At 41.8% G+C, this 26,052-nt stretch overlaps 1 protein-coding gene across 2 annotated transcripts in view; it reads right to left on the reverse strand.

The window, feature by feature from the left end:
- Positions 1–26,052, reverse strand: part of NKAIN3 (sodium/potassium transporting ATPase interacting 3) — a 388,683-nt gene that overhangs the window by 67,520 nt on the left and 295,111 nt on the right. For both annotated transcript variants that reach the window (XM_076332205.1, XM_076332204.1), the window contains exon 4: positions 22,326–22,523. In XM_076332205.1, coding sequence (XP_076188320.1) covers positions 22,326–22,523 — 198 coding nt within the window. The remainder of the gene's footprint in view (positions 1–22,325; positions 22,524–26,052) is intronic.

Genomic DNA, 26,052 nt, shown 5'->3' on the forward strand with positions numbered 1-26,052 from the left:
AGGGACATCTAGGTATTTGTATATTCTTTAATACCTGTCCCATTTTGAGCAGTGGGTAGTAGGAGGGTGAGAGAAAAGAGACTGAATGCTCAGGAGGACAGAAAGACAATTAGAATGGTGGTAATGCCATCGTGCTCACGAATCAACACTTTAAACCTTTCTTACAATCATATTAATACCACACTGTGCTGATTGGATATAGTCTCCTCTCATCTTTGGGCGTCCAACAAATGTGTAATAGCTCCTCACACAAGTTTTAGACAGTATGAAGTCTCCCAGAGGCCCTATCATTTTGCTAGCACTCCTCCAAGCTGCCACAAGCTCCTCTGCTTTACTACGTTGCTGCTTTCCATCCCAGCTTTTTTATTCTGCTTGCAGACCTGCTAGTCGATCCTACTAAGTGAGTGGTAATCACTCAGAGGGACCTGTACTTACCCTCTCTCCAGAGAGGACTGGTACCAGCAATCATAACGTGAGACTACCCAGAAATATCCGCACACCCAACAAGCTAGAGCAGCAAGGGGCGACATCCAGCTGCACAGCCACGTTTCATCAGGGAGGTGACACTGGGCTGGGGTGGTCTCAGAGCACCAGTGGCACACACAGGCAGGCTGGCAAGCCAGGTACTGTGGGACACGCGTGAGAAGGCATGGTCATTGCACGACACTTCTTCTGGGGGAGGAAGCATCTAGGCGTGCTAACAAGAAGTGCAAACCCGCAGTTTCCAAAGGAAGTGTGATAACACTCATGAAGATGACATACTGTACCCAGGCGCAGAAATGAATTATGAAAGAAAAAGATGTCAATGAAAATCAACCCTAGTTCATCCACAAGAAATCTGAAGTTCAGACACATCCTCATCCCCACAAGAAATATCCCTTTTTACTCCCTGAGAGAATCAAGGGTTCCAGCACTTGATCTTAATAGTCCTCTTTTCAATTACAGTCACGTTCGTATAACTAGAGAACAGGGCTTAAGACACATGGCTGAATGACCCATTTGCAGCTGATAGTTATTTACAATTAGTACAATCAAAAAACTGTGCAGGCAACTGACTGCCTAAAATTTATGTGTGGAAGATTTCCTGAATAACTTTCTGTAAGAAAATCACAAAAATCACAGCCTATTCACATAAGATTCATGAATTAATGTGGGCAAAATTTATTTGTAGTTATTTGTTGTTAGTAGTTGGCCCCTCTAAATATTCTCTCCAATTTAACAGAGCCAGGCTGTGGTTGCACAATCACAGATATTAACAGTGGGAAAGAACCAGACAATTCTCTTCTCTAGCTGAGTACTGTTGTCCTCTCTCTTTGTGATATGCTTCCTAAGAAAAAGCTGTGAGGAATTTCTACAGTGTCTATGCATTCCTTTGATGCTTTGAACTTGTCCGGTCTCAAAATCTTCAGCGCTGCTTTGAGCATGTCTGCTCAGAGGAAACTGTGTTAATGACAGTAGTTTTTTTACTGCTTACTGAGACTGATGCTTTCTCTGAAGGCTCCTTGCTCATTTAAATCTTTGCCTGGTAGTTAAAAAGCAGTAGTACACGCCTGTGTGACAGGCATCGGTGTTCTGTCTGCTTTGTCCCACATGTCTTGCTTTGGCTCGTTGTAAATCATAATTCACAGACAAGACGCTACTAAAACTTGAGTGAACAAATGTTCTGAGAAACTCAAAATGCCAATTAGTAAATGACAGTCAGATGCAACGTGTTCCTGCTTATTCAGGATTGTAACTTCTAAAGTAAATTGGTCTCAGTAGCTAAACCAGCCTTTTTGCCGCTAAATTATCCTGAAGAAGCTCTGGAAAGTCTCCGATTACCACTGACCGTGTCCTGTGCCTGTATGACAGTAGCCCAATGTCAGGCAAACAAACTGGTGAAAGCGGTGACCCGCTCTCTCTTAAACAGACTACTTATTTTCAGATACATATCACTGGATAAAGCCTAAGCACAGCTTTCAAGCAATTGCTCACCACAGAAAAGGAGAGAGGAAACAGTGGGAGGGAAAAACCACCTTACGGTATTGCGTGGCGTGGTGCACACTAGGAGTCTGGCCACTGCTGTATGGAGCACCCTTCTTTCAGAGTTGCCTTATTTTACTCATTGGCAGATGATGGTGTTTCTGTTTGCTAAGCACTGGCACTGTGCTCACCTGTGTGGACAAGTACAAACAGAATCACTCAGCCAACATATTTACATCAAAGTTTGATCTGGGACATGCTCAGCACCTTCTGAAAATCTTCAGCATTTTATTCAGGACCAAACAGATGAAAGAAAAGTTACCAAAGACACTACAACGGAAAAAAAGAATGATAAAGATAGTGTAATTTGCCCTAGATTTCACAGAACACGTTACCTGAGCAGCAGTTAGCAACTCTTCTGAGCCTTTGCATCCTTTTTTTCTTGAAAAAGAGTAAACAGCACTCCTAATTCGTCCTAATTAGCCCATATTAGTCCTAATATGAGAAGGTATGAGCCCAGTTTCAATTACTGTCTATGTAAATGCATAGAAGAATAAAGTTAAGAGAATTGGGGTATTTCAAAATTGGTACTTAATTAGTAATGCTCTTTCACTGGAGTTCAGACACACTAACTGTAGCTAACACTTAACCCAGAAATGTCAGGCTAGATTAGGCATGCACGATAGTTCAGGTACGGATATGGAAAGGTGCTTAACACTAACTGTGAAGGATGGAACAAAATGTGTACAAGAAATAGAGCATCTGTCCTTTCATATAGGATGTGAATGTACTGCTTAGAGTCAGCTTAGACGTCTTCTCTGAAGAGCATACCTAATGTTAGAAGGGGGTAATTTCCCCTCTTCTTTTATCACTTAGTCTTTTCATACATTTTTCACTTTTCTGCCTTCTCTATCGGTCCTTGTTTGCCTTGCCTCCTCACCTGTCATCAGCAAAAACATGAGCTCAAAAGGCAATGCCTTTCAGTCACTCCTGGAGGAGCTGCTCTAGGTGAAAGGTTTGCTGGGCCTTTGCAGCTCATCTATGGGGACAGTGCAAGGCAGCTCTGAGGGCTGGAGCCTGCTCTGCATTAACAGAATCATCAGAGAAGGAATATGACATATTTAAGAGAAGGTATTGAAACGACTCCATCAGATTTCTGTGTAGTCAGAGAGCAAAAATATTGAACATTAGAGGATTCCCTTTCATCTCTTCCTCCCCGCAGACTTCAAACTCCTGCTCTACAACAAGGATCTCCTTGTTTTTTTCTAATTGTCAGGGTGGAGCATTTTATCTCGGTCTCATTCTCAGAAAAGTTTTGATAGTTGAGCTAAGTTAGCTTCAGGCCTTAGTGTACTCGGGAAAATTTTAGGCAGAATGTTTCAAATTTGGTAGAATTATATGCTTGAAAATATTTTATAAAGCTAGGCAACCTTAACAACAATGATAACCAGGGCTGTGTCTACACTAGAAAGCAGTGCAGACCAACAGGCACAGAATTGTACAGTCAAACAGTTGGACCCAAGAACCTCATACCCACACTACACACATATCAGGTTCTTCTGTTTCGATTTGGCTTTAACTTTTGGGCTGGCTCTGGTCTGATCCCATCAGCTGAATGGCCGTTTGGGGCTCTCACGCCTGATGTGTCCTCCAGGAGCTCATCTTCCAGTTCAGTTTCATGCAGAGGGAATCCAGCTCATGTACTTGGAGATCTCTCCCTGATGCTGATGAACCACAGCACAGCAAGCTGAGAGATGTGCTGTAAAAGCCAACTCTCATCAGAAATGAAACACTAATATAAATGCACGCTATCAGTACTAAGGATAATATTGCAAGAACTGTAACAAGGTTATCCTTCAAATGTTATCCTGTTCCCATGGGTTTTGGACACCTTAATCTTCCATTTGCTTGCACAAGGGCTCACCTGGCATCTCTTGTGCTCAGAATTAGGGGTTCTGATTTCAACAGAACCTGATTTGGGGTTCAGCAAAAACCTGAGTTAATGACATTTGCCTATGTCCGCTCTTCAGAGTGGAACATATGTGACATGATTGATCAGCAGCAGAGAGAAATGTCAAAACAGGAACATAAATGACTTAGCCCTCAGTTTAGAACAACTGACAAATGAAAAAAAAAAAGTCCTAAAGTTGACAGGTAAGAGAAAAGTGGGAAGGGAGCAAATTTCTTGCTCTACAGAGGGTAGATTGCAGTCTATTTTATGACTAAAGGTGAATCATGGAAGAGGTAGATGAGGGAAGCATGGAAATTACTCTCAGCTGAAAGATATTAATATTAAATTTGAACTGAGCGTAGACTTCTTCATGTGACAGTATCAGAAACCAAATGAGTTACCCGTTTCAGGAATAGGGCAGCTTTGCAGACCATAAGGCTTACCGAGTTGGCATTCTTAAAGCCATTGTACCTGTAAAAATCCAACCAATAAAGTCTAATTTGATTCTCCTGGGTTTTTTTATTTGTCTCCATTCCTTTCCACTAGGATTACTGTTCAGTCTGAACTATTCATTTAAAAACTACTAATCCACAGAGCCCAGCTGATGCTGCCACAGGTCAAAGTGCAAAGCAGCTCCTACCTTACACCCTCTCCAACCCCAACATATGCTGCCTGTATTGGCTTTGAGAATTAGGTGGTCATAGACTAGTTCCTCCTGAATTACGCCCCAAAACATTGTCTGTGAGTAACTGTCTAGAGAATACACATATGTGATGCAGAGCCATGTTGTTAGATGTATTAAGCAGTAACCAAAACATTAGGTTTTACTTTGAACTAACATGGTGCACATTATAAAATCTCCACATGCTGGAAGAAAGAGTAAATCCCCTGTGGTTTACTCATAAATATTTATAGGATTATTCAGTCCACTGTGTAGTGAATAACCACTACAGCCCAGCTCCTGTGTTTATATAGTCTATCTGACAGCACACAATTACAAAACATATTTTTCCTTTTTAAATTTCTACTTGAGTTCCTTGAAGCACCTAGAATTTGAGCTTGGCCATATAGAACTGTAATTGTCCAGGGACTTGGCATCTTACAGATTAGAAGTGCATGTTTTCTTCAAGGACAAAACTATATACTGCGTCGTTTGTATTCACAAAAATGTATTCTGTAAGGACAAATCAATATATTATATACATACATCCTATATTTTTGCTCTGCTAGGGAATTCTATCACCAAGAAGAGCAAGTCCACAAAACCAGCTTAACTACAGATTCAAGAAAGGAATACTGCATTTGTTTTTTATTACTCTATTTTATGTTCAAAATGAACATGGCTCAGGTGTAGGATGTGAATTTCAATTTAACATATTCATGACTGGGGCAGTTGGCAAGGTCTGCTATTTCTGACAGGTGTAAACATTCAGGCTCAGCCCTAAACGTGTCTTGTCTTTTTGTATTTATTCTGACTGTTCCCCACTATTCAGTTTATTTGCTGTTGAAAGTTTTCTTTTATCAGAAAATCATAATCTGAGCCAGAGACTGAAATGCTGATTTCAGCGACAAATTAGAAAGTGAAAAATAAGAGATGAAAGGAGTGGGTAAGTAAGTCTGTACTGTGCAGATGCGCTTTCATTCTCAAGAGCCTCTGTTTCCTCAAATGAAAGGAATTCCGACAAAAAAAGGGTTTAATTCACCATGGAAATGTGCAAAACTTCTCAAGACAAAGTCTTTGCATATGCTAAAGGCACAGATGATGTTCCATGCAAAATGTAAAAGCATTACTTTTATCTTTCTTGTTTTGAATATGTTGGATCATAAGAATGGATGCACTCCAACTGCCACTTCAAAGCTGCACAGATAATCCCACATCCCACTTGCTTTGTTTGCGTTTTTAATTTTGCTCGAGTAAAAGCAGAATCAAAGCTTATACTTTATTCTCTGAAAAACTTCTGTACAACCTTCCTCAAAAGTCCAGCTTGTCTGCACCAGGGTAAGTTACAAACTTCCTAACTCATTTGAGGATATTTCTATTTACTGTGTGTGTTTGCCTTATTTTACATGATAAAGTGCTTCAATTTCTCACTGGACGGAAGTCATCAATCTCCACCATGCTCAAAAATTCTTCCTCTGTAGACAAGGGGCCCCTAATCTGTGGAGCAGGTGTTGGTGTTGAAGCAGGGGCAGCAAAAGGAATGTAATTGTTTCTGATACACGTGGCAGTCATTGTCACTCAGCCTGCAATGCAGGTGCCGACAAAAGCAAGGTCAGATTCCCAGTCACAGGACATCTTCGCCTGTTCTGGTCCCTAAGCCTGAAAAATGGGCCTGAGAGCAGGCAGTCTGTCCCCAGTTTCCTTATCACCCGATGGCAGGCTCCGTGGGCCAGTATGGTGCCTGGGGTGGCTTGCCCAAAGGAGGAGAGAAATGGCTGCAATTGTAAATTTCCTTCATTCATTGGTAAAATGTTCCCAGGTGACAGGGAGCAGAGAAGTCTGGTGCCTCTACATCTGCCAGCTCTCTCCATTCCCTCCTTGAACTCTTTGAATCTCTGTTCAGGCTCTAAAGGAGACCCCAAAAGATACAGTCCCCCCATTGACATCTACTGCTGAAAAACTCCCCCCCCCCAAAAAAAAAAAAGAGGTTGAGAATATTAATATGAAAGCAAAACAGTTGGTTTGGAAGGGTTTATAGATCAAGTGTTTTTCAATGTCATTTCTGTTCAAAGCATTTCAAACACAAAAATAAATGCAAGTTAGGAGAGCTTTAAGTGAATAAAGCCTTTTTCAAGATGACATTATTCCCTCAGATGGCTTGATATGCAGTAGCTGGTAGTTGGACATAAATATATCATGGTGATACTCCTTTGGTCTTTCATGAAATCAGGCATCCTATATAGCAAATGTGTGGATGCATTCACCTTCTCACCAGAGGGAATACACCTTCCACCCCCTCTGTAAAACCCTACAAAGAAATGAGTGTCTAGAAACATGCTATTTATTGTAATGAGTGCCCTAGGTTCAATAATGCTGCTAGGAAATATGTGAAAGTCCTGGAAACTGCAAGGTCTAGGCAATCTTCTCCTTATTCATTGTTTCCTATATAAGTACTTTATCAATGAGCACCTAGGGGCTTATTTTTCACTTGCATCAGCTTTACAACTGTATATTTCCATTTATTTCACCAGAATTATTTCTGGTGAAAATGGTGGTGTATTTTAGTGGTGTTAGTTTACAATATTTTAATAAAAATGAATGACTCCCCTATGAAAAAGAAAGATCCCTAATCAGCTATTTTCAAGCTGCACCTCTAGAGTCAAACTAATAGACCAAAGGAGAAAACACCAGTAGCTATAAAATATTCTTAGCCTGGAGGTATGAGAATCTGCCAATGTAGCATCATGAAAAAACAAGCTCCTGGGAGATTTCAATGTTATTTATGCTTTTTGTCTACAGACCTCCCATGGAGTCCCATCTCCATCGTCTGGGGACAAGATCCACAAATCAGTAAAGTAAGAAGAATTTCCGAAAGGCTTAAAACCGAAAGCAAACACCCGACTCTTTCAGCCACTCTATTATGAGAGTCAATTGGACACCCCCCCACGTTTGGTATAGGAGCTGAAGAGTGCATTTGTATGAAATAATAAACTGACATGGTACCAAGCAGTCATGTTCCTGTGAAATTGAGTATATTTCCTCAGGAATTCCTGACAGTGAAGTATGAATTCTCATTAATGTGGGGCTGTGTGTATCGCGTAACTGGCCAACGCAGCTTCCCTGCACCAGCGAAAACTGGACAGGCAGTGTGGAAAACAGGAGAACGGGGAAAAAAAAAGACCAAAATAGTACCAAACCCTGAACAATTTTTGTAACTGCGTCAGGCACAAACACCATGGAAATGTCCCATTCACAGTGGTGAATCATGGAAAACCTGAGCAATGAAATTCCACAGCGCTCTTGTTTCCATGAGCTACACAACAGGAGTACCTAAAATGGGCCAAGGCACAATCCCGGCCGCCCCAGGGTAAGTGGTGTGGCTGGCACGGCTCACACCTCGGCACCTATGTCCTCCCCATCTCTCCCCCTGTACGATCCAAACAGGGTGGGTTTGTCCGCCCTGGCTCCTGGGCACAGTCCCTGACCCGCGCTGTACCCAGCATAAGTGGCCAACATGGCCACCAAAACCATGATACTAACATTCACACACGATGGGTAATGGAGGATGATGCTCAAACTCGTTTTCTGGCCCTGTTGGGTTCATTGGTCTAGACAGGGCTATTGAAATTCTGCAATGCACACCGAGTGTGTTGGAAACGTGAGGATGTCCTGCCTATTAGTATGAGCAATACAGAAAGCAGAGCATTGGAGGGGAATGGTGAACTGCTCTTTTTATGCCTTTCATACCCCACTTTAGCTGACTGTGGAAAAATGAGCACATTAAAATATCCCGAAGTCTTTTGTGCTTTTTCCTTGGAGTCTAATTACTTGGATCATACTGTAGTTAGGTAAGATTGCTAGGGAAAGTTATATTATTACTATTATTACGTATATATCATATGATAATATTAAGATAATTACACATTATACTGTATCAATATGATTTTATATTAGTATTCTAGCTCGTATTAGAAAAATTTCCGTGGTTAGAAAAAGCAAACAAACTCTCTGGTACAACAGCCCTGATTAAGGTCCCATCTTTACATCATTTATGTAGGGTTTGCACAAGAAATTCAAAAAGTTAAGGCCAAAAAGAATCTTGTAATAGGAAAATTTCTCAAGACAGTCACTAAATTTGATAATATTTTTACATCTACTAAGCTTTCCAGTTGGAAGGGCCTGTCCCAGATTGTATATTGATAAATGATTGTATTGTATCACTTGTTAAAGCTTGGTGGCATGAGGCAGATATGATCCACGTTACCAGTGAACAACACGATGGCACAGATAACGAGATTTTCATTACTGAAGACTGAAATGTGTTTAAATGAGGCTATGGTTTGGGTCCACAAATGAATTAGACGTGGCTTCCAGCACTCTCTAAAAATAACAAATGGAGCACTGAGATTTTTCTTTTTCTTTTGTAGTTTGGTTTTGATCAAGAATCACTTTGATGGTTCATTTTCTGCTCACATGGACACTAAAGTCACTGCCTTCCAGAATATAGGGAAAGCTTCAAATGTCTGCTGAATTTGGCTCGTGCCCATGCCTATGTAGTTTATGCAGATAAATCTCTTACTTTCAGTTGTAGTAGATTTGGATAAAAGCAATAGAACAATTTAATCTATCATACTGTAAGAACTGTTGTTCATCTATCAATCAATATCAATCTATCATACTGTAAGAACTGTTGTTCTTACAAGCTTTCAAGTAAATACCATACTAAAGAAAAAAATTCTGTGCTAGTTTCAGAAAAAAAAAAAAAATTAAAACCACAAAAATGTGGAGAAAGCCAAAAACTTAAAACCTTCAAATATTATTTAAACTCTCCCCTTCCCACAAAAAAAAAGTGCAAATAGTACCAACAAACATTCATAAAGTTGTCCCCGGACAATTAATATTGATCCTGGGTTGCTAGTCTACATAAGAACTGTTGCTGTGTCTTGGGCTGATAGAAACAAGGTTAGGGGGCTGGTTTCAAAATCGTTCTTAGGTCTTGTGGATGTAAGGAACTGAGCATTAAACAGTGCCTGTAAATGTTGCCATCTGGATAGAAAAGGTATTTTTGAACTTAGGAAGGGGTAAGATGTTAATAAAATCTTTGCTCATTATTGTAATATTTAAGCGTGAACTGGGGTTTTGCGTCATATTAAAATTGGCTTATTTTTCACTGTATCTCTTTGTATATCTTTTTTAGTACTGAGTTAGCAATACAAACTGTCAAAACATTTGTAATGTAAGATATCAAGGAAGAATTTGAATTAAAAAAAGAAAAATCCTTTATATCTTTCCCTCAGGTTTGACGGGGAGAGAGTGATGAGGTGAGCCTTAATGCAGTGGGCCAAGCTGCCCTCATTGAACGCACGAACGCGTGGCACGCGATGTGCCCGTGGCAAGTCCCACGACAGTGCCAGCTCCCTGCCCCACTGTCTGTCTAGGCTAGAGAGGCCCTGTGGAGAGGCGGGCGAATGACTACGGGACATGACACATCCATAGTCCCAGATGTTGGTCTGCATTTTGGGTGGGAAAGGGATCTTTAGAGGGTGTTTAAGGGGGAGCTGAAGTAAATTACTTTAGTAAACCCGTGTGTTTTCTTTTTCTTTTTCCTTTTTTTGAAAGTTTAAGGAATAGCATTAAAGTTGCTTTCTAAAGCAAGGTAGGTGAAAAGGTCTGGGGTAGCTGTTATTGCTAATAAAATCTAAGCTAGATTCTTTTCAGACAAAACAAGATAAACACACGCAAAAGAAGGTAGAAAGGAAGAGCAGAGCCAGAAAATATAGCTCTTCTTTCTAGCACAGCCTCTTATGTGTGAGGTCAGTGGTGGGAAACCCCAGTACAGCATGGCTTCCCATAACTCACTCCCACTCCTGCTCAATTGTACCCATAACAAAACATTTAGAAAATTGATTTCAGCTGCTTAAAGCAATGACAGAGTCATGGCAGTGAAGGAACAGATGCCCTTCTTTATAGTTAAGCCAGATCTCACTGCACACATGGTAGAGAAAATAAGGAAATAAAGTGGAGAAGTAAAAGAAATGCAAAGCTTGCAGTCCAGTTGTGTTCTAGGCGCAGCTCCTCTGGGGGCTGGTTCAGGGACAGCACCTTCAGGTGGTGTTACTGGTGAAACCATGGTCCCAGGAAGACGAAAGGGAGTAGAAACAATAATGAAACACTTGGGTCTTTCCAGTTCACTCCCGCTTGCCTGATTAAAAAATTAGTACCCAGGGAGGGTGAACTTTGCAATCCCTGGCCGTTAGTGATGAGAGCTACCAGGAAGATCAAATTTGTAAGAAAAGCCTACAGGTGATGGAAAGGGTATTTCAAATACTCACTATGCAGGATTTCACTCTTGAAAACTTTTTCTGGAAATCAGTGTTTTACTTGAATAAACACTCAAGCTACCTGTTATAAGTGATCAGAATGTAGCTTTAGTTTTCTGTGTTGATCTTTATATTTTAACTATTTATTTGCATCTCTATACATGTACCTGTGTGAATATATCAGGTGCATTACAAGTTAATAAACAAGATAAAAATAAATTAAACTACTCACAAATAAAAATGGAAATGACCATGTTCTTTTAAGAGGCTGTTTAATTATCTACCATTTCTTACTGTCATTTACAATGATTATCAATTAATCTACATAGCAGGAATTTACATAGGAGGTAATGGAAAGTTAAGCTAGAAAGGTTCCACATCACTAGGAATGATTTCTTGAAAGATATTTACTTATATCACAGATGCAGACAGAGATCTAGCAGATGTCTTTCACAACACCTGATTTATTTGATTATCATTTTGATTCAGATTAACATCAGAATTAAGGAGCAACACCATTATTCAACATTTTTGTCCTTCCGTGTGGGCAATTGTTTCAACTGAAGCCTTCTACATAATATACAAGGGTGAGAAGAAATGAAATTTGCTTTTCAGGCTTCTACTTTAAGGTGATATTCTGTTCTCTCAGAATAGTTACCAGACTAAAACTTACAAGCTGAAAGTAATTCACATCAGTCTCCCTTTCAAGACCACTAGCAATCTTCCCTGTTCAAATAATAATCAAACCACAGCAAAGAAATGCCTCAAGCATCCATTTCACTCAATCTCTGTCTATTCTGAACCTTCAGAGAACACAAAAATCCTTATATATACTTCTAGCCACAACCTCAACCACTGCCCTTCTCACCTGTGCTTGTCGGTTTTCTTTCCATGACATGAGACTCATTTCTTTTGTTCTATAAAAGCGTATTAAAGTGCTTACTCCCTTAGGCAAGCCTGACAACCACTGGAAAACCAAATTCAAACTAAAAAAAAGGCAAATTCTTCAGGCAACTCTACGTAAATTACTACTGTGATATTGTAAAGCATCACTTCTTAGGTACTTATCAACATGCATCTTGACTGTACTCACATATAAACTTTTTATTAGTCTCTCTTGTTACATAGCAGTGTCACCCAAACTCTGCTCTCCGCTACCTGCGTGAATGAGTCTCGTCGGCTATAATCCCTCCTCTCACAAGCTTAATCTGTGAATGAAGAGTGTTGTGGCAACCATCTCCTCTGGCAGGTACTGAAGTAGCAGAAGAACCACTCTGGCATTACTACTGCAGCTCGGTGCCTTTCCCCACATGCCGTGTCAGAGGATTTTGCATGAACTGGGGTGTTTCCATGCCCAGCACCTTCCACAGGAGAGTCAATAGGAGCTAAGCAGATATGTGTAACGGGATGGAATGGCCCCGTAACGAGGCCGCCGTGCCCCGTTTCCAAACCTGTCACCTACGCGGGTGCCAGGGAAGGACACCCTGTGCTGGACCTCACACCTGCTGGTGGGAGTCTCTGCTCTGCTTTGCAGAAATATAAAGGAAACAGTTAAAAGAAGTTTTTCAACAGTTTCCGCAATACTAGATAGTGAACAAAGAACAGTCAAAACATATGCAGATATATTACAGCATTTGGGCCAGAAGCGTTAACCATAAAAGCTTATGAAGGCAGCATTTAGAGAACACATGCCTTTTAAAACTTACTCTGCATTGCAATCTTCCTAAATCAAAATATATTTTCCCAGAAAACCTTGACTGTCTTTCTGTGAATTGTTCTGAGAGGAGCACATATGCACATTGACTTTCTTCCTCGGTGAAAACCAAATCATTCCCTCAAAGCCTGAGGAGTATGAGCCATTTCACTGCTTGTTTAGTGAAATCCCTGCTCTGTCTTCTCATATTTCCCTAGGACAAAACAGAGAGTGTTGCAAATCATCGGGGACCGTAGTTGAGAGAAAAGAATAATTCTTTCTGCAGTCAGGTCACGTTCAGGCAACAAATTTTAACGGAAGAGGAATTCAGTACATGATGAAAAGAAAAATGTCCTGTCAGTGGAAACTCACATAGAGATGGGTTTCAATCAGTGAATATTTTCCTCCATATAAGAAAGGCTGGTTACATGGCTACCAACTACGATATGCAGAAGAAATCAACCCGATGAGTATGAGTGAGCACAGATCTATTGCTGTTAGGATGAGCGAGACTGTAGCATGAGGCTTGCCTCTGCTTTGCCGGCATCCTTTACACTAAAGGTGCAGGCACAGGCTAAGGAATCAGACCCTCTTAGTAAAATACCTTTTCATTATTTAAAAGCATGTCTGCATGTGAAAATCAATTAGAATTGCATTTGCTGGAAATAAAAAAAAAACAACAAAGTCAAGCCTATTCAGCCAGAGCTGTCAATCACCATGTGAACACAGCTTAGAGCCAGAGTTCATTTCCTTGGTTGGTTTATCAACTTTGCAACCGGAGCAGACCTGATGCAGCACACTGCTGGAGATGGAGCAGAGCTGTTTGTATTGAATTGCAGCTTGGCAGAAAGGTATGAATTTGATTCCTTCCGAGGAAACTTTCATGCACTGATTGCCACAGAGGTTGCTGAAAGCTTGGGAGTGTCCCGAGAGGCATGAAGACAAATATCCTTGGGAGTACTGTGCTCAGGCTTAAACAGGAATTTCCAGGATCTTTGGTGTCCCAGTAGCCCATCAAACAGTTCACGGGTTCAGACAACATAGTCATTAAAATATCCCTAAAGTACAAAGGAAATACTGCTTCATTTTTTCTAAATGAAAAATGTTGGATTTCCTCATTCTCTCAAAAAACGTTTAAATTGCTAATTTTTGTTCCAGTGCAGAACAGCACTTCCTTTTATAATTTCCAAATTCCTAGTGTAACACAAATTCAGCATTCTGCTCAGCTCTAAAGCTAGCATACAGGATTACAAGTTTGCCGAGGCACTTTAATATGTCTTTACCTCTTCCACTGCCTCTCCTGCTTATTTGCAGAGATGCTGCCTTGTACTGGAATCAGCGACCACCAATTTTACTGTGCACGGGGCCGCTGCAGTTCCCTGTTCAGTGTCAGTTCAGGTTAACTTGACAATACTGGAAATGGATCTCAGTGAAAGTATCTAACTGAGAATTACAGTAACTAAGTTGCAGACATATAGTCTATTTCACTGCTTCTGCCATGGGGGAGGTAATTTTGGGCAAAAGTTGAAGGGGGAAAAAATATATATTTTCCAAATATTCCATTTATCTCCAGTGTTTCTGCATCATTTTTATTGAAATATTAATGAACTCCAAAAAAATTAAAATAAGCAATTGACTTTTATTTTTACTCTAAATATTTTTGTGTTAATAAAAATATTTCATACTTGCACACAATTTCATTGAATTTTTTGTACAATATTGAAAAAATGCCATAGTAATTTTCATGTAAAATGGAAAATAAATCTATATCAAGTACTGCAAAATGTCTAGAGCAATTTAGTTCTCACATCAATTAGTTGATAAGGTGAAGGCACTACTGTATAGCTAGTGCTTAAATTGCTGTCCCCTATCCCCTTACCTTTAGCCAGCTCTGCTGCAGAAGTTGCCTAATTCTTTTTCACAAATCCGTATCATAACAGTTAATGAATAAATGACTATAATATCAGTGGTTTCAGTTCCTTTTAAATGAGCTGCCTGAAAAACCAGATGTCCCCGGAAAGGACAACTGAGATGGAAAAAACACAGATTTTTCTTGATTTTGTCTCATGTAGTTGCTTTATTGACTCAGACTGGTAATTAGACAAATAGACTCGTGTATTTTACTAGCTATGTACTACCATGAATAATGAGGTCTAACTAAATCTAATGAGAAAGGGCAAGGCCATTTCTAGAATGTAGGTGCAGATACAGTCTCTCACTAATTTTGTTTCTCTTGGTTGTATTTTTTTAAAACTGAAGGCTTGATATTGGCAAAGGTGAAATGGGCTGTATGCATCCCTGATCCAATACTATAAACACTGGAGGAATTGCACAAGGCACAGATTATGATAAAAATATGAGACCACTACTACAGAGCATTGGGAGTAACATCAAAAGCCATAGGTTTGCACAAGCTTCTGTAGCCTCTCTGCAGTCTGCTCCAGAGACCTACAACTCCTCTATAACGTTGCTCAGGCTGAAAAAGTTCTTCTGATTTTCAATGATCTGGTGATCACTCTAAACTTACTAATGAAACTGTGAGAAGCCAACAGCCCACCTTAACTGACTATTCACATGGCAAAGAGACAAGTGTTCCTGGCTATTATTGTTGTTTGATGAAGATGATAATGATGATGATGAAGAATAGGCATATCTTTCATACCCTCTTTTGGAGTAATGTTGAAGTTCAGCTCTGCAGACAATGCAAAGTTAATTTTCCATGCCGCTTGTGCAATTGTTTATTATGGAAAAGAAGACATTAACTGTTTCCTAAACAAAAAAGGTGAAAAAAAAGCAAGCAAAAATTCAAGAAAAGATGTAATACCTTCAGGACAACTGTATTTTACTCATGTACCATTCCTGTAGCCCTTAACACTGAATCACCTCATCTTTTCTATCACACGCTGATGTTGACTGGCTTTCTTAATCAACCACACGTCACTCGAGGAAATTGAAAGAGAGCAAGGAACCTGGCTGAGCACTGGTGTCAGCCCTGACAGGGATTTTCTCTGGAGAGCAACATATATGATGTGCTTCCTAGCATCCTTTTCTGTCCAATTATAAAAGTAACAGGGCCATAACTAATAGGAAAAAAGGGGCTGCTGCAATGCCCTGGAGGAACCACATTATATATTGATATCATTAGCCCTTTTGTTACCTTTAAATGAATATGAACCAAACTGCAGCTCTGGCTGCCTGAAGGGAGGGGCAAAAGTTGCTTTGCAACCTCTTTTGGAGCAGCTCCTGGGGCTTTTCAAATGGCATAGAGAAGGCAATCTTAACATCGGGGATAGAGGAATAGCCATCCAAATTAACCCAAAAAGGATTCAAACTTATGGCTCAGTAGTAAAAGCTTGGTCAATGATCTCAACTTCATTAAGCCACGCCAGCACTGCCCCTGATTTTAGTCTCTCTATAGCTCAGTAGTCACAATGTTTCCCTTGATTAATTATTTACATGAGACTCATAACCTCCATTTTAATGTCTGTTGTGCTAAATATGGTTTTTAATTAAATTCTATTTTTCTCTGATGAAAAAAAGCATTTAAGTCTACCAAATGTCATAATTCATTTTCATATTAAATAATCAACATTTGGCAGATTCTTTGAAGACAGCAGGGCAGAAATAATTCACAAAGTGAGGCAATTGCATGGGGTCAGTATGAGGCACTGACTGGTGACAGATATTCAGAAACGTAATCAGATCACATTGTTTATCATTTCCTTATGGAAGTGATGCTGTATGTTCTGGGGAGAAGAACACACATTTAGGACATCAGAGGATTGTGAGGAAAAAGTTATAAATCATAGTTATAAATCATAGTTAGATATACCCAGATATGAAGTTGTCCTCCTCCAACTACTATACAACAACGCAAGCTGCCTCTGCACTGTCACACTGCTTTATCCATACCAGATGCGTTCCTGTACCAGAGCGAACACATGCTCCAGACCAAGGCAACTGATACTGAATGAAGACCAACTTCTTTATCTTCAAACTCTTTCATGGTTTTGGCCCCAATGGTCTCTACAGCACCAGAGAAAGAGTTTCAGACTAAAACCATGGTCAGCAGCTCCACTACTTTTGATAGCATCTTCACTCCACCATTTATGCAAAAGGCAGACCTTTCCTGAGGGCCAGAATGAGGCCGAATATAAATGAAATGAATTCCCACAATAAGTAAAGAACATCTCAATCCTTGCAGATTTGTACCCCAAGTTCAAGGTGTTTTCAGCTTTGTTTTCTGTCTGCACATCAAGAGGGCACACATCCAAGAATGAAAGAACATTCAGAAACAGCACAGAAACTCAATCCTTATCCAGACAAAGTCTCAGCTCCACACCCCATTCTTCATCTGGGGAGAAGGTGGCAGAACAATGGACACAAGACAGATATAAGTTGCTTAATGCAGGGCTGGAGGTGCTCACACAATCACTCATTAGGATGGTAGAAGAGCTTAATAGGACAGAATGCCCCTGAATGGAAACCCAACATCATCTCTATAAATGTCATAAATGTTACTATAACCACTAGATGTCACGTGAAAACATACCTTTCTCTACCATGTCAAAAAGGTAGGGGATAAGTTTCTCTGGCAGAGTTTTAAAAGACAAAATGTTCTTCTACACCCCTCTAGGTAAACAGACCACCTAACTACTTCCTGTGAGCTCCTGCCTCGGTCCACTCGGAGGAACGAATTGCGGCTGGACGTTTGCCTGCTACGGCTGCATCAATAGGAGGGAATTCCCGCATGCCTGGGAGCGTTCCTGGCACTGGCACGCCATCACCCACACCGCTACACGGCCGTGAGGTTGGCCTGCTCCAGCCACCACTCTCCCCAAACAGTTCCCAGGCACAGTTTTGGTGAGAACAGTCCAGGGATTTTTCCTGCTGGATGGCTCGAACACACTAGCCTGTTTGGAGGCTGAGACCATCAGCAGAGATGTGAGCTGTTCTGAGCCAGCTGGCCTCAGTACCCAGTTCCCTTGGCAGGCTGAATTTATGTGTATAGATGTAGTCTGTCCATCCTGCAGGAGAATCGTTCAGATTCACAGTGACCACAGTACCCAACTCCCAGTTTGGCTGCCAGGAGTGCTTTTTCTTATACTTGTGATATTACAACTTCATTATATTCTGTAGAAAGTCATATATTTTTCTGGCTACGTTTTGTGCTTGGTAGTGTTACTGATAAGTAATTCCCCATTGATTAGTGCCTGACTTTACCTTAGGCAGGTATGTTCACTGCTTTTAACTCCACTATGGAAAATTCAATACTCTTAATCTCTCTGTATCACATTTTTGCCTGGCTTTACACTGTAGTGAAAACCAGGTGACTCTCCAGGAGTGTTTTTTCTGTGAGTGTTCCTCATCTGTAGGTTAAGCAGTTCCCCAGAGGTTATACTAATTGACACTTATAAGAGGCAACAGATGGACTCCTGCTAAGTAAACCAGTGCTATTCTTCAAAATATCCTGCATTCAGTCAGCATCAACATGCCAGACAGTTTTGCGTGTTTTTAGGTTTAGGTTTCTTTCTTTCTTTCTTTCTTTCTTCCTTTCTTCCTTTCTTCCTTTCTTCCTTCCTTCCTTTCTTTTTCTTCCTTCCTTCCTTCCTTCCTTCCTTCCTTCCTTCCTTCCTTCCTTCCTTCCTTCCTTCCTTCCTTCCTTCCTTCCTTCCTTCCTTCCTTCCTTTCTTTCTTTCTTTCTTTCTTTCTCCCCCCCCTCCTTCAGAATTCTAGATTTCAGGTATGGCTCTTCTATACAGGGAAGAGTAATGTAATGAGACCCAGACGGAAAGTTAACCTCACCTTGTGCAACTCAGTGTTGTGAGAAGGTAGTAGCTCCCGTCCCCAGAAGCAGGCTAATTGTGTCAGCTTGTCGCTCTGCCAAAATTAATCCATTTTGCTTTTTCAGCACTGATGAAGTTATACGGCTGCTAATTCCAGAGCTACCCTGGTGAACTCTAGCTTGGGGGGGTCTCTGCTTCACAGTGTAGCTGTGGACAAGCTTACTATGATATTAGGCTCAGGGTCTAATACAAAACTGTCTGCAATCACTTGGAGAACTTTTTAAATTTCAGGCTATTAAAACCGGTGTCTACCTGGCATTTAACATTCTCAGTGTGCATTATCTATTTTCAAATAACAAAAAAGACTGTATGGAGGACCTTTCTCAAAGTTGCTAAGCTGTCACCATTTTGACTGTAATATCCATTTGTTCTCCAAAAATTCAGGTTTCACTAAAGATGATCTGCCCTGCATTTTAAAATTAAAGGTGTTGTGTGGAAGGATTTATTCATCAAAATAATATGTACTGTGCCCTACACATCAAATAAATGTAGATTTTAAACACAAAATTTAAATATATTTCTTCTTTACTATTAATTGCATCCCATTCTCTCATATTTCTCTTGATTTTCCCCTGTTTTAAAGCAATGCTTAACACCTTCAACTCCCAATCATTTCAACCATCACCCAGAATCAGGATGAGATACAAAGTTACTGTTTCACCAATAAAAGATACTTTTTTTAAGAAACAACTGTAAAGCAAATACAAAAAGAGCCTTACTGTGTTAGAATTAAATAAATGACTGTCGAACCTATTCCCTGGAGCAGGGTCTAATGTAGTCACAGCTGCAGAATTCTGTGCATATAAATTTTTTTATATCAGTTAAAAAAAAAAAAGATTTCAATAAAAAGTCACCTTTCAAAAATGGAGAACTGCTGCTAGTGAGTTATATATCTCGACAGGTATCCAATATTTACCCCTGGAGGGATTTCTTCTTACAGAGGCTCTAACTCCCTAGCAAATGGAAGTGCTCACCTTGCCAGTCATTTGGACAAGGGTTAGCATGATAAAATGATCTGTTATGCCAATAAAGTTATTGTTACACTGTAAAATGGTTTGTTATGCTACTACTGCTACATAAAAATGTTATGAAAATTAAGTAGGTTCTAAGGTCCAAAAAGGAATAGGCTACTTTTAGGACTAGCCACTAGGAAAAGAAAAAAAGAAGGATCTTCTGATTTACAATTCTTCAGTACTGTAAAAAGACAACCTAAATGACCTTTTAATTAACAACTGCAATTGGTACCCCGATTAAAAAGCAGTTATGCATCCGACATGAATGGGAACTTCCTCAGGTCAACAGTACTCAGAAAATGGGAGGAAACTGCAACAAGTCTGATAATCTAGGTGGTGACTTCTGTCTGTGTGACAGTAAATTAAACAAGCCTAAATTACAATTCAGAATGGAAACTGAAGTACAGACTCGTGGTATGCTAATCATAACGCGTCACAGATGGGATAGCAGGATAATAGGACTGGAGGAAAACCTCTACTTTGCATATGGGATTTTAATTTTAACATTGTGTATATCAGTCAAAAGCAGTATCTGAAACTGGTAACTATTTAATTCACAGTCAAGCCTTATAAGTTCCTGGCACATTTTGAACTTGCAATGAATTGTATCCAGAATTTATTTTTGATTGTTCCAGGCAATCAGTCACTCCACAAGAAAGGGAAGGCCTGTTACATTTTATGCTTTATAGTTATTACATAATTTTTATACTTTTCCATGTTCATATTTCTTTTATTTTTTATATATTAAATGTTTTTATTCTATTATTCTAATAGCAACATTTGTGTTCCTGTCATTTGGTAAATTTTGACCAGAACTGTACTGCACTGATAAGTGCAGAAGAAAGTTCCCGATTTCAACAACCAGCTGTATTTCCACTGAACTCTAAATTTGTTTCTAATCACAAAAATTCTAGAAAAATTTCTAACACAATACATTTTTTCTTATAGAAGTGAGGAAGTATTGGAAATATTTATGGTTTTCTCCTTTTAAACCAACCACACTTCAGTTTCCCTTGTACAGGCTCACTGAAGCAGAGTGAACAACACTGCATTGCGAGGGGAATTTGCTGCAAATGAAGAGCTCATGGGAGAAGCAACCTGCTTTGAGTATCAGGCCCCCACAAGAGTAAGGAAGGTGTATTCAGTTAAGCTTTGCAGATGTAGCGTGCAAAATTCTTCTGCAAGGCCTGCTTTCACAGTAACGTTATAATGTATGTTGACATCATACACAGGGCTGGGCCTCAAGGAAGTGATTTTGTCTTCACTGGAAAAGATCCTGACTCAAAGTCTTTGCTGCCTGACTGAACAACAGTCAGGAGAAGGCTTGTGTAGGTGCTTGTGATGTCAGTGGTGCCTGAGAAGCCGGCAGGCCCGGAGCAGGTACATGGGATGTGCAGGTGCTTGGGATGTCACTGGTGCCCGAGAAGCTGATAGGCCAGGAGCAGACATATGGCTTGTGTAGGTGCATGTGATGTCACTGGTGCACTAACCAAGCGCACTAATTCAGACCTGGATTGTCAAGCGGAAGTTCATTAATCACTGCTGTAAGATACAAGTTTATTAAATTTTTAATAAAAGCAGTGGTAAGGAAAAAGCACTCGACATCTTACAAAAGGCATTTAGTAATGCAGATAAATTATCTTGAACTTTTAGACTACTTCATTCTAGGCAGTTGGACGGGATGATAGATGTAATCACATATACTGATTTTTTTCTTTCAAAAGAGAAATGTCCTTATCTTGAAAAGATGTAAAAATTAAAATTTGAAAATAATTTTAAACTAATGAGTGAGATTTATCCTATAGATCCCTTTTACTTTGCTAGTAGCAGTATTTACCAGTCAGTTAGTAAAACAGCTTGAAGTACTGAATAGACCAGGAATATCCAGCCTTTCTGGTTGGATACCAGGAGTACCAGGCAGCTCACCTGACTAGCAGGTGTGGACTGCAGACTGCATCTCCTCTCCCACTGTCTGACAAGCACTGGTGGCCATGGTTAGGACCACAAGCCATGAGCGTTTATGTTCTTAGAACAGGTCTAGACATCAGACCTATGTGCACCCACTTGGGGTGGGCCAGTTGCTACGTACTATACACAGCTATGCAGAGCAAGAGCTACCAGTTCTAGCAGATGACATGCAGCTCATGCCAAACAACCTTTTAATCACAAGCAGAAGCAGCCATCAGATTGAGGAAAGACTGTGGCCAAGACTGGGCTGCTGCTCCCAGAGAAACTCATCCAGCCTCAGCGCTTCCCTGCACTGCAGACTTGTTATAACGACTTCTTGTACTTGCAGTTTTTGACTGGTATTGCAACTACAAAATGTGGATCACAGAGGTAGAGTGTTCTGATAATGCAGAGTCCCAGGAAAGAACAAATAATATGGTTAAATATAAATGAGCACTTTAATTCCTAGTACTTCTCTGACCTTTTTCAAGTGTTACATCCATATCTCACTTTGGGAAGAAACTTAGCCATGTAACATGTAAAATCTATTTACATTCAGGGCTGAATAAATACCGTCACTGATTGTGAACTTTGGAAAGGTTTAGGCAAACTAATTTGGACAAGTCTGCTCTTCTTTGCTGTACATGTCTCAGTGAGTGAGAGCCAAGGACTCAGGTTAATTTTCACCTGTCCCAGCAAAGGCCAGAACGGGGGCTACACCTGTACAGAGCCTTACGAGATATAAGGAAAGAGAAGAGCAGTGCACATTTTAATAACGTGAATATCATTCTCTAATTCAAAATACAATTAAAAATCTGTGCTGCTATGCATCAACTACTACATCCCCCTTTCAGGGCAGAGACACCCAACAGCAGCAGGCTGCATGTGAAAGGACTGCTGGGATCCGAGTACAAAAGGAAACGGGAACTTACGGAGAGGAGTATTTGGATAGCGCTGTGAATGACCTCTAGGTACTGGAAATCAATTATGCAGCCTGTCACAGAGACGTAGGAGTAATCGTCTAGGATGCCAGGGGCAGAAGGACGCACCACCCTTCGTATGCAGCCGGGCCCGTGTTCCCGCCACCAAGAGCGGTGCATTGAGATGTTAAAGGTCATGAGATCGGTTTCCTAGGAGACAGGGAGGGAAAAAGTGTGAAAACCTCTAACTTTGTGTTATTTAAGGTAAAGCAAGGGAAATAAAAGATGCTTTCAATTATTATAAGGAAAATGAGATAAGTAACTTGCCTTCCCGCTCACCCCAGTAATTTTAACTAAAAGTAGGCCATTAAAGGGGAGAGAGGAAATTGCAAACATTTATCGTTTATTTTGTAATTGTGCATAGAAGCTTCTGTCTGGCAGAAGAACCGTCGTACCAGGTACTGTACAAAACACAGTGCATATCTTACATGTCCACGGACTTAGAGCCTGAAAAGCAATTTCATTGTTACTTGATTAGAATGTCACTTAAGAATTAATTTTTTTAACAGGCAACAGAGACAGTTTTACCCCGTGGTACTAGAGACAATCTAAAACAAACTTCCACCATATTTATTTCAAGTAATAACTATAAATTATAACTATTATTTTAAGTAGGACCACAGCTGGGCAGACTGTTTCAGCTGCCAAAGATTCAGATGAAAGTTTGTCTCCAGCCAAGCACCCTGCTCTCTTCTCTCCCCTCTGCCCCCCATCCAGATTACCATCATCTCAGTTTAGCTAAGAAACCTGCTTCTGTGAACTAAATCTAGGTTTAAAATACACGCAATAACTTCTCTTCACTCAAATTATATTCAGCCTCAACCACAGCTTGTCCAATCAGGCCTTAAACCTACCATAACACGCACTGGCTGCATTGTAGCCCACACGGTACGTATAATGTCTGTGCATTTTAGTTACCGTTATCCCACTTCTACTTGGAGCAGTGAAAGTGGCAAACATACTAACGCACTGAAGATTTTCTAACAGCTTATCTATGAAGTAATCACTTCACTCAATGGCAGGGCTCATTGAGAGGGCTTTAAACTAGGTTCGAAGGGGGAAGGGGATAAAACCAGGCTCGCTAGAGATGAGCCGAGGGGTGGCGTGTCGATGCCAGGGGCGAAATCGATAGCCCAGCTCAAGTGCATATACACCAATGCACGCAGCATGGGCGGCAAGCAGGAGGAGCTGGAAGCCATTGTGCAGCGGGAGAGATATGACTTAGTCGCCATCACAGAAACATGGTGGGGTGACTCTCATGACTGGAATGCTGCAATGAATGGCTACAGACTCTTCAGAAGGGACAGGCGAGGAAGGAGAGGCGGTGGGGTGGCCCTGTATGTTAGGGAGTGTTTTGATTGTATAGAGCTCAACGATTGTGATGATGGTACAGTTGAGTGTCTATGGGTAAGGATGAGGGGGAAGGCCAACGAGGCAGATATCCTGCTGGGAGTCTGTTATAGACCACGCAACCAGGATGAAGGGGCGGATGAAGCGTTCTATAAGCGGCTGGCAGAAGTTTCTCAATCGCTAGCCCTTGTTCTCGTGGGGGACTTCAACTTCCCAGACATCTGCTGGAAATACAACACGTCAGAGAGGAAGCAGTCTAGGAGGTTCCTGGAGTGTGTGGACAGACTTCCTGACACAGCTGGTAAGTGAGCCTACCAGGGGAGGTGCCTCGCTCGACCTGCTGTTTACAAACAGAGAAGGACTGGTGGGAGACGTGGTGGTCGGAGGCCGTCTTGGGCTTAGCGACCATGAAATGATAGAATTCTCGCTTCTTGGTGAAGTAAGGAGGGGGGGCAGCAAAACCACAACCATGGACTTCCGGAGGGCGGACTTTGGCCTGTTCAGGACGCTGGTTGAGAGAGTCCCGTGGGAGACGGTCCTGAAGGGCAAAGCGGTCCAGGAAGGCTGGACGATCTTCAAGAAGGAAGTCTTAAAGGCGCAGGAGCAGGCTGTCCCTGTACGCCGTAAGAAGAATGGTCGGGGAAGACGACCGGCCTGGCTGAACGGGGAGCTCTTGCTGGGACTCAGGAAAAAAAGGAGAGTTTACCGCTTGTGGAAGAAGGGGCAGGCGACTCAAGAAGAGTACAGGGATCTCGTTAGGTCGTGCAGAGAGGAAATGAGAAAGGCAAAAGCCCAGCTAGAACGCAATCTGGCCGCTGTCGTTAGAGACAACAAAAAAAGTTTTTACAAATATATTAATGACAAGAAGAGAGCCAAGGAGAATCTCCATCCTTTATTGGATGCAAGGGGGAACATTGTCACTGAGGATGAGGAAAAGGCTGAGGTACTCAATGCCTTCTTTGCCTCAGTCTTTAACAGGCAGACCAGTTATCCTCAGGGTACTCGGCCCCCCGAGCTGGAAGACGGGGACGGCGAGCAGGACGAACCCCCCGTAATCCAGGAGGAAGCAGTCAATGACCTGCTATGCCACCTGGACACTCACAAGTCTATGGGGCCGGATGGGATCCACCCTAGAGTGCTGAGGGAGCTGGCGGAGGAGCTCGCCAAGCCGCTCTCCATCATTTATCAGCAGTCCTGGTTAACGGGGGAGGTCCCGGAAGACTGGAGGCTTGCCAATGTGACGCCCATCCATAAGAAGGGCCGGAAGGAGGATCCGGGGAACTACAGGCCTGTCAGCCTGACCTTGGTGCCGGGGAAGATTATGGAGCGGCTCATCTTGAGGGCGCTCACAAGGCATGAGCGGGACAACCAGGGGATCCGGCCTAGCCAGCATGGATTCATGAGAGGCAGGTCCTGCTTGACCAACCTGATCTCCTTCTATGACCAGGTGACCCGCCTAGTGGATGAGGGAAAGGCTGTGGATGTGGTCTACCTGGACTTCAGCAAGGCCTTTGACACCGTCTCCCACAGCATTCTCCTAGAGAAGCTGGCGGCTCACGGCTTAGACAGGTGGACTCTGCGCTGGGTCAAAAACTGGCTGGATGGCCGGGCCCAGAGAGTTGTGGTGAATGGAGTTCAATCCAGTTGGCGGCCGGTCACGAGCGGTGTTCCCCAGGGCTCAGTACTGGGGCCGGTCTTGTTTAATATCTTTATTGATGATCTGGATGAGGGGATTGAGTGCACCCTCAGTAAGTTTGCAGACGACACCAAGCTGGGTGGGAGCGTTGATCTGCTCGAGGGTAGGAAGGCTCTGCAGAGGGACCTGGACAGGCTGGATCGATGGGCCCAGGCCAACTGTATGAGGTTCAACAAGGCCAAGTGCCGGGTCCTGCACTTCGGCCACAACAACCCCATGCAGCGCTACAGGCTTGGGGAAGAGTGGCTGGAAAGCTGCCCGGCAGAGAAGGACCTGGGGGTGTTGGTCGACAGCCGGCTGAACATGAGCCAGCAGTGTGCCCAGGCAGCCAAGAAGGCCAATGGCATCCTGGCCTGTATCAGAAATAGTGTGGCCAGCAGGAGTAGGGAAGTGATCGTGCCCCTGTACTCGGCACTGGTGAGGCCGCACCTCGACTACTGTGTTCAGTTTTGGGCCCCTCACTACAAGAAGGACGTTGAGGTGCTGGAGCGTGTCCAGAGAAGGGCAACGAGGCTGGTGAGGGGTCTGGAGAACAAGTCTTATGAGGAGCAGCTGAGGGAACTGGGACTGTTTAGCCTGGAGAAAAGGAGGCTGAGGGGAGACCTCATCGCTCTCTACAACTCCCTGAAAGGA

The sequence above is a fragment of the Aptenodytes patagonicus genome, chromosome 2 (genome assembly GCF_965638725.1).
Source record: "Aptenodytes patagonicus chromosome 2, bAptPat1.pri.cur, whole genome shotgun sequence".
Classification (NCBI taxonomy): domain Eukaryota; kingdom Metazoa; phylum Chordata; class Aves; order Sphenisciformes; family Spheniscidae; genus Aptenodytes; species Aptenodytes patagonicus.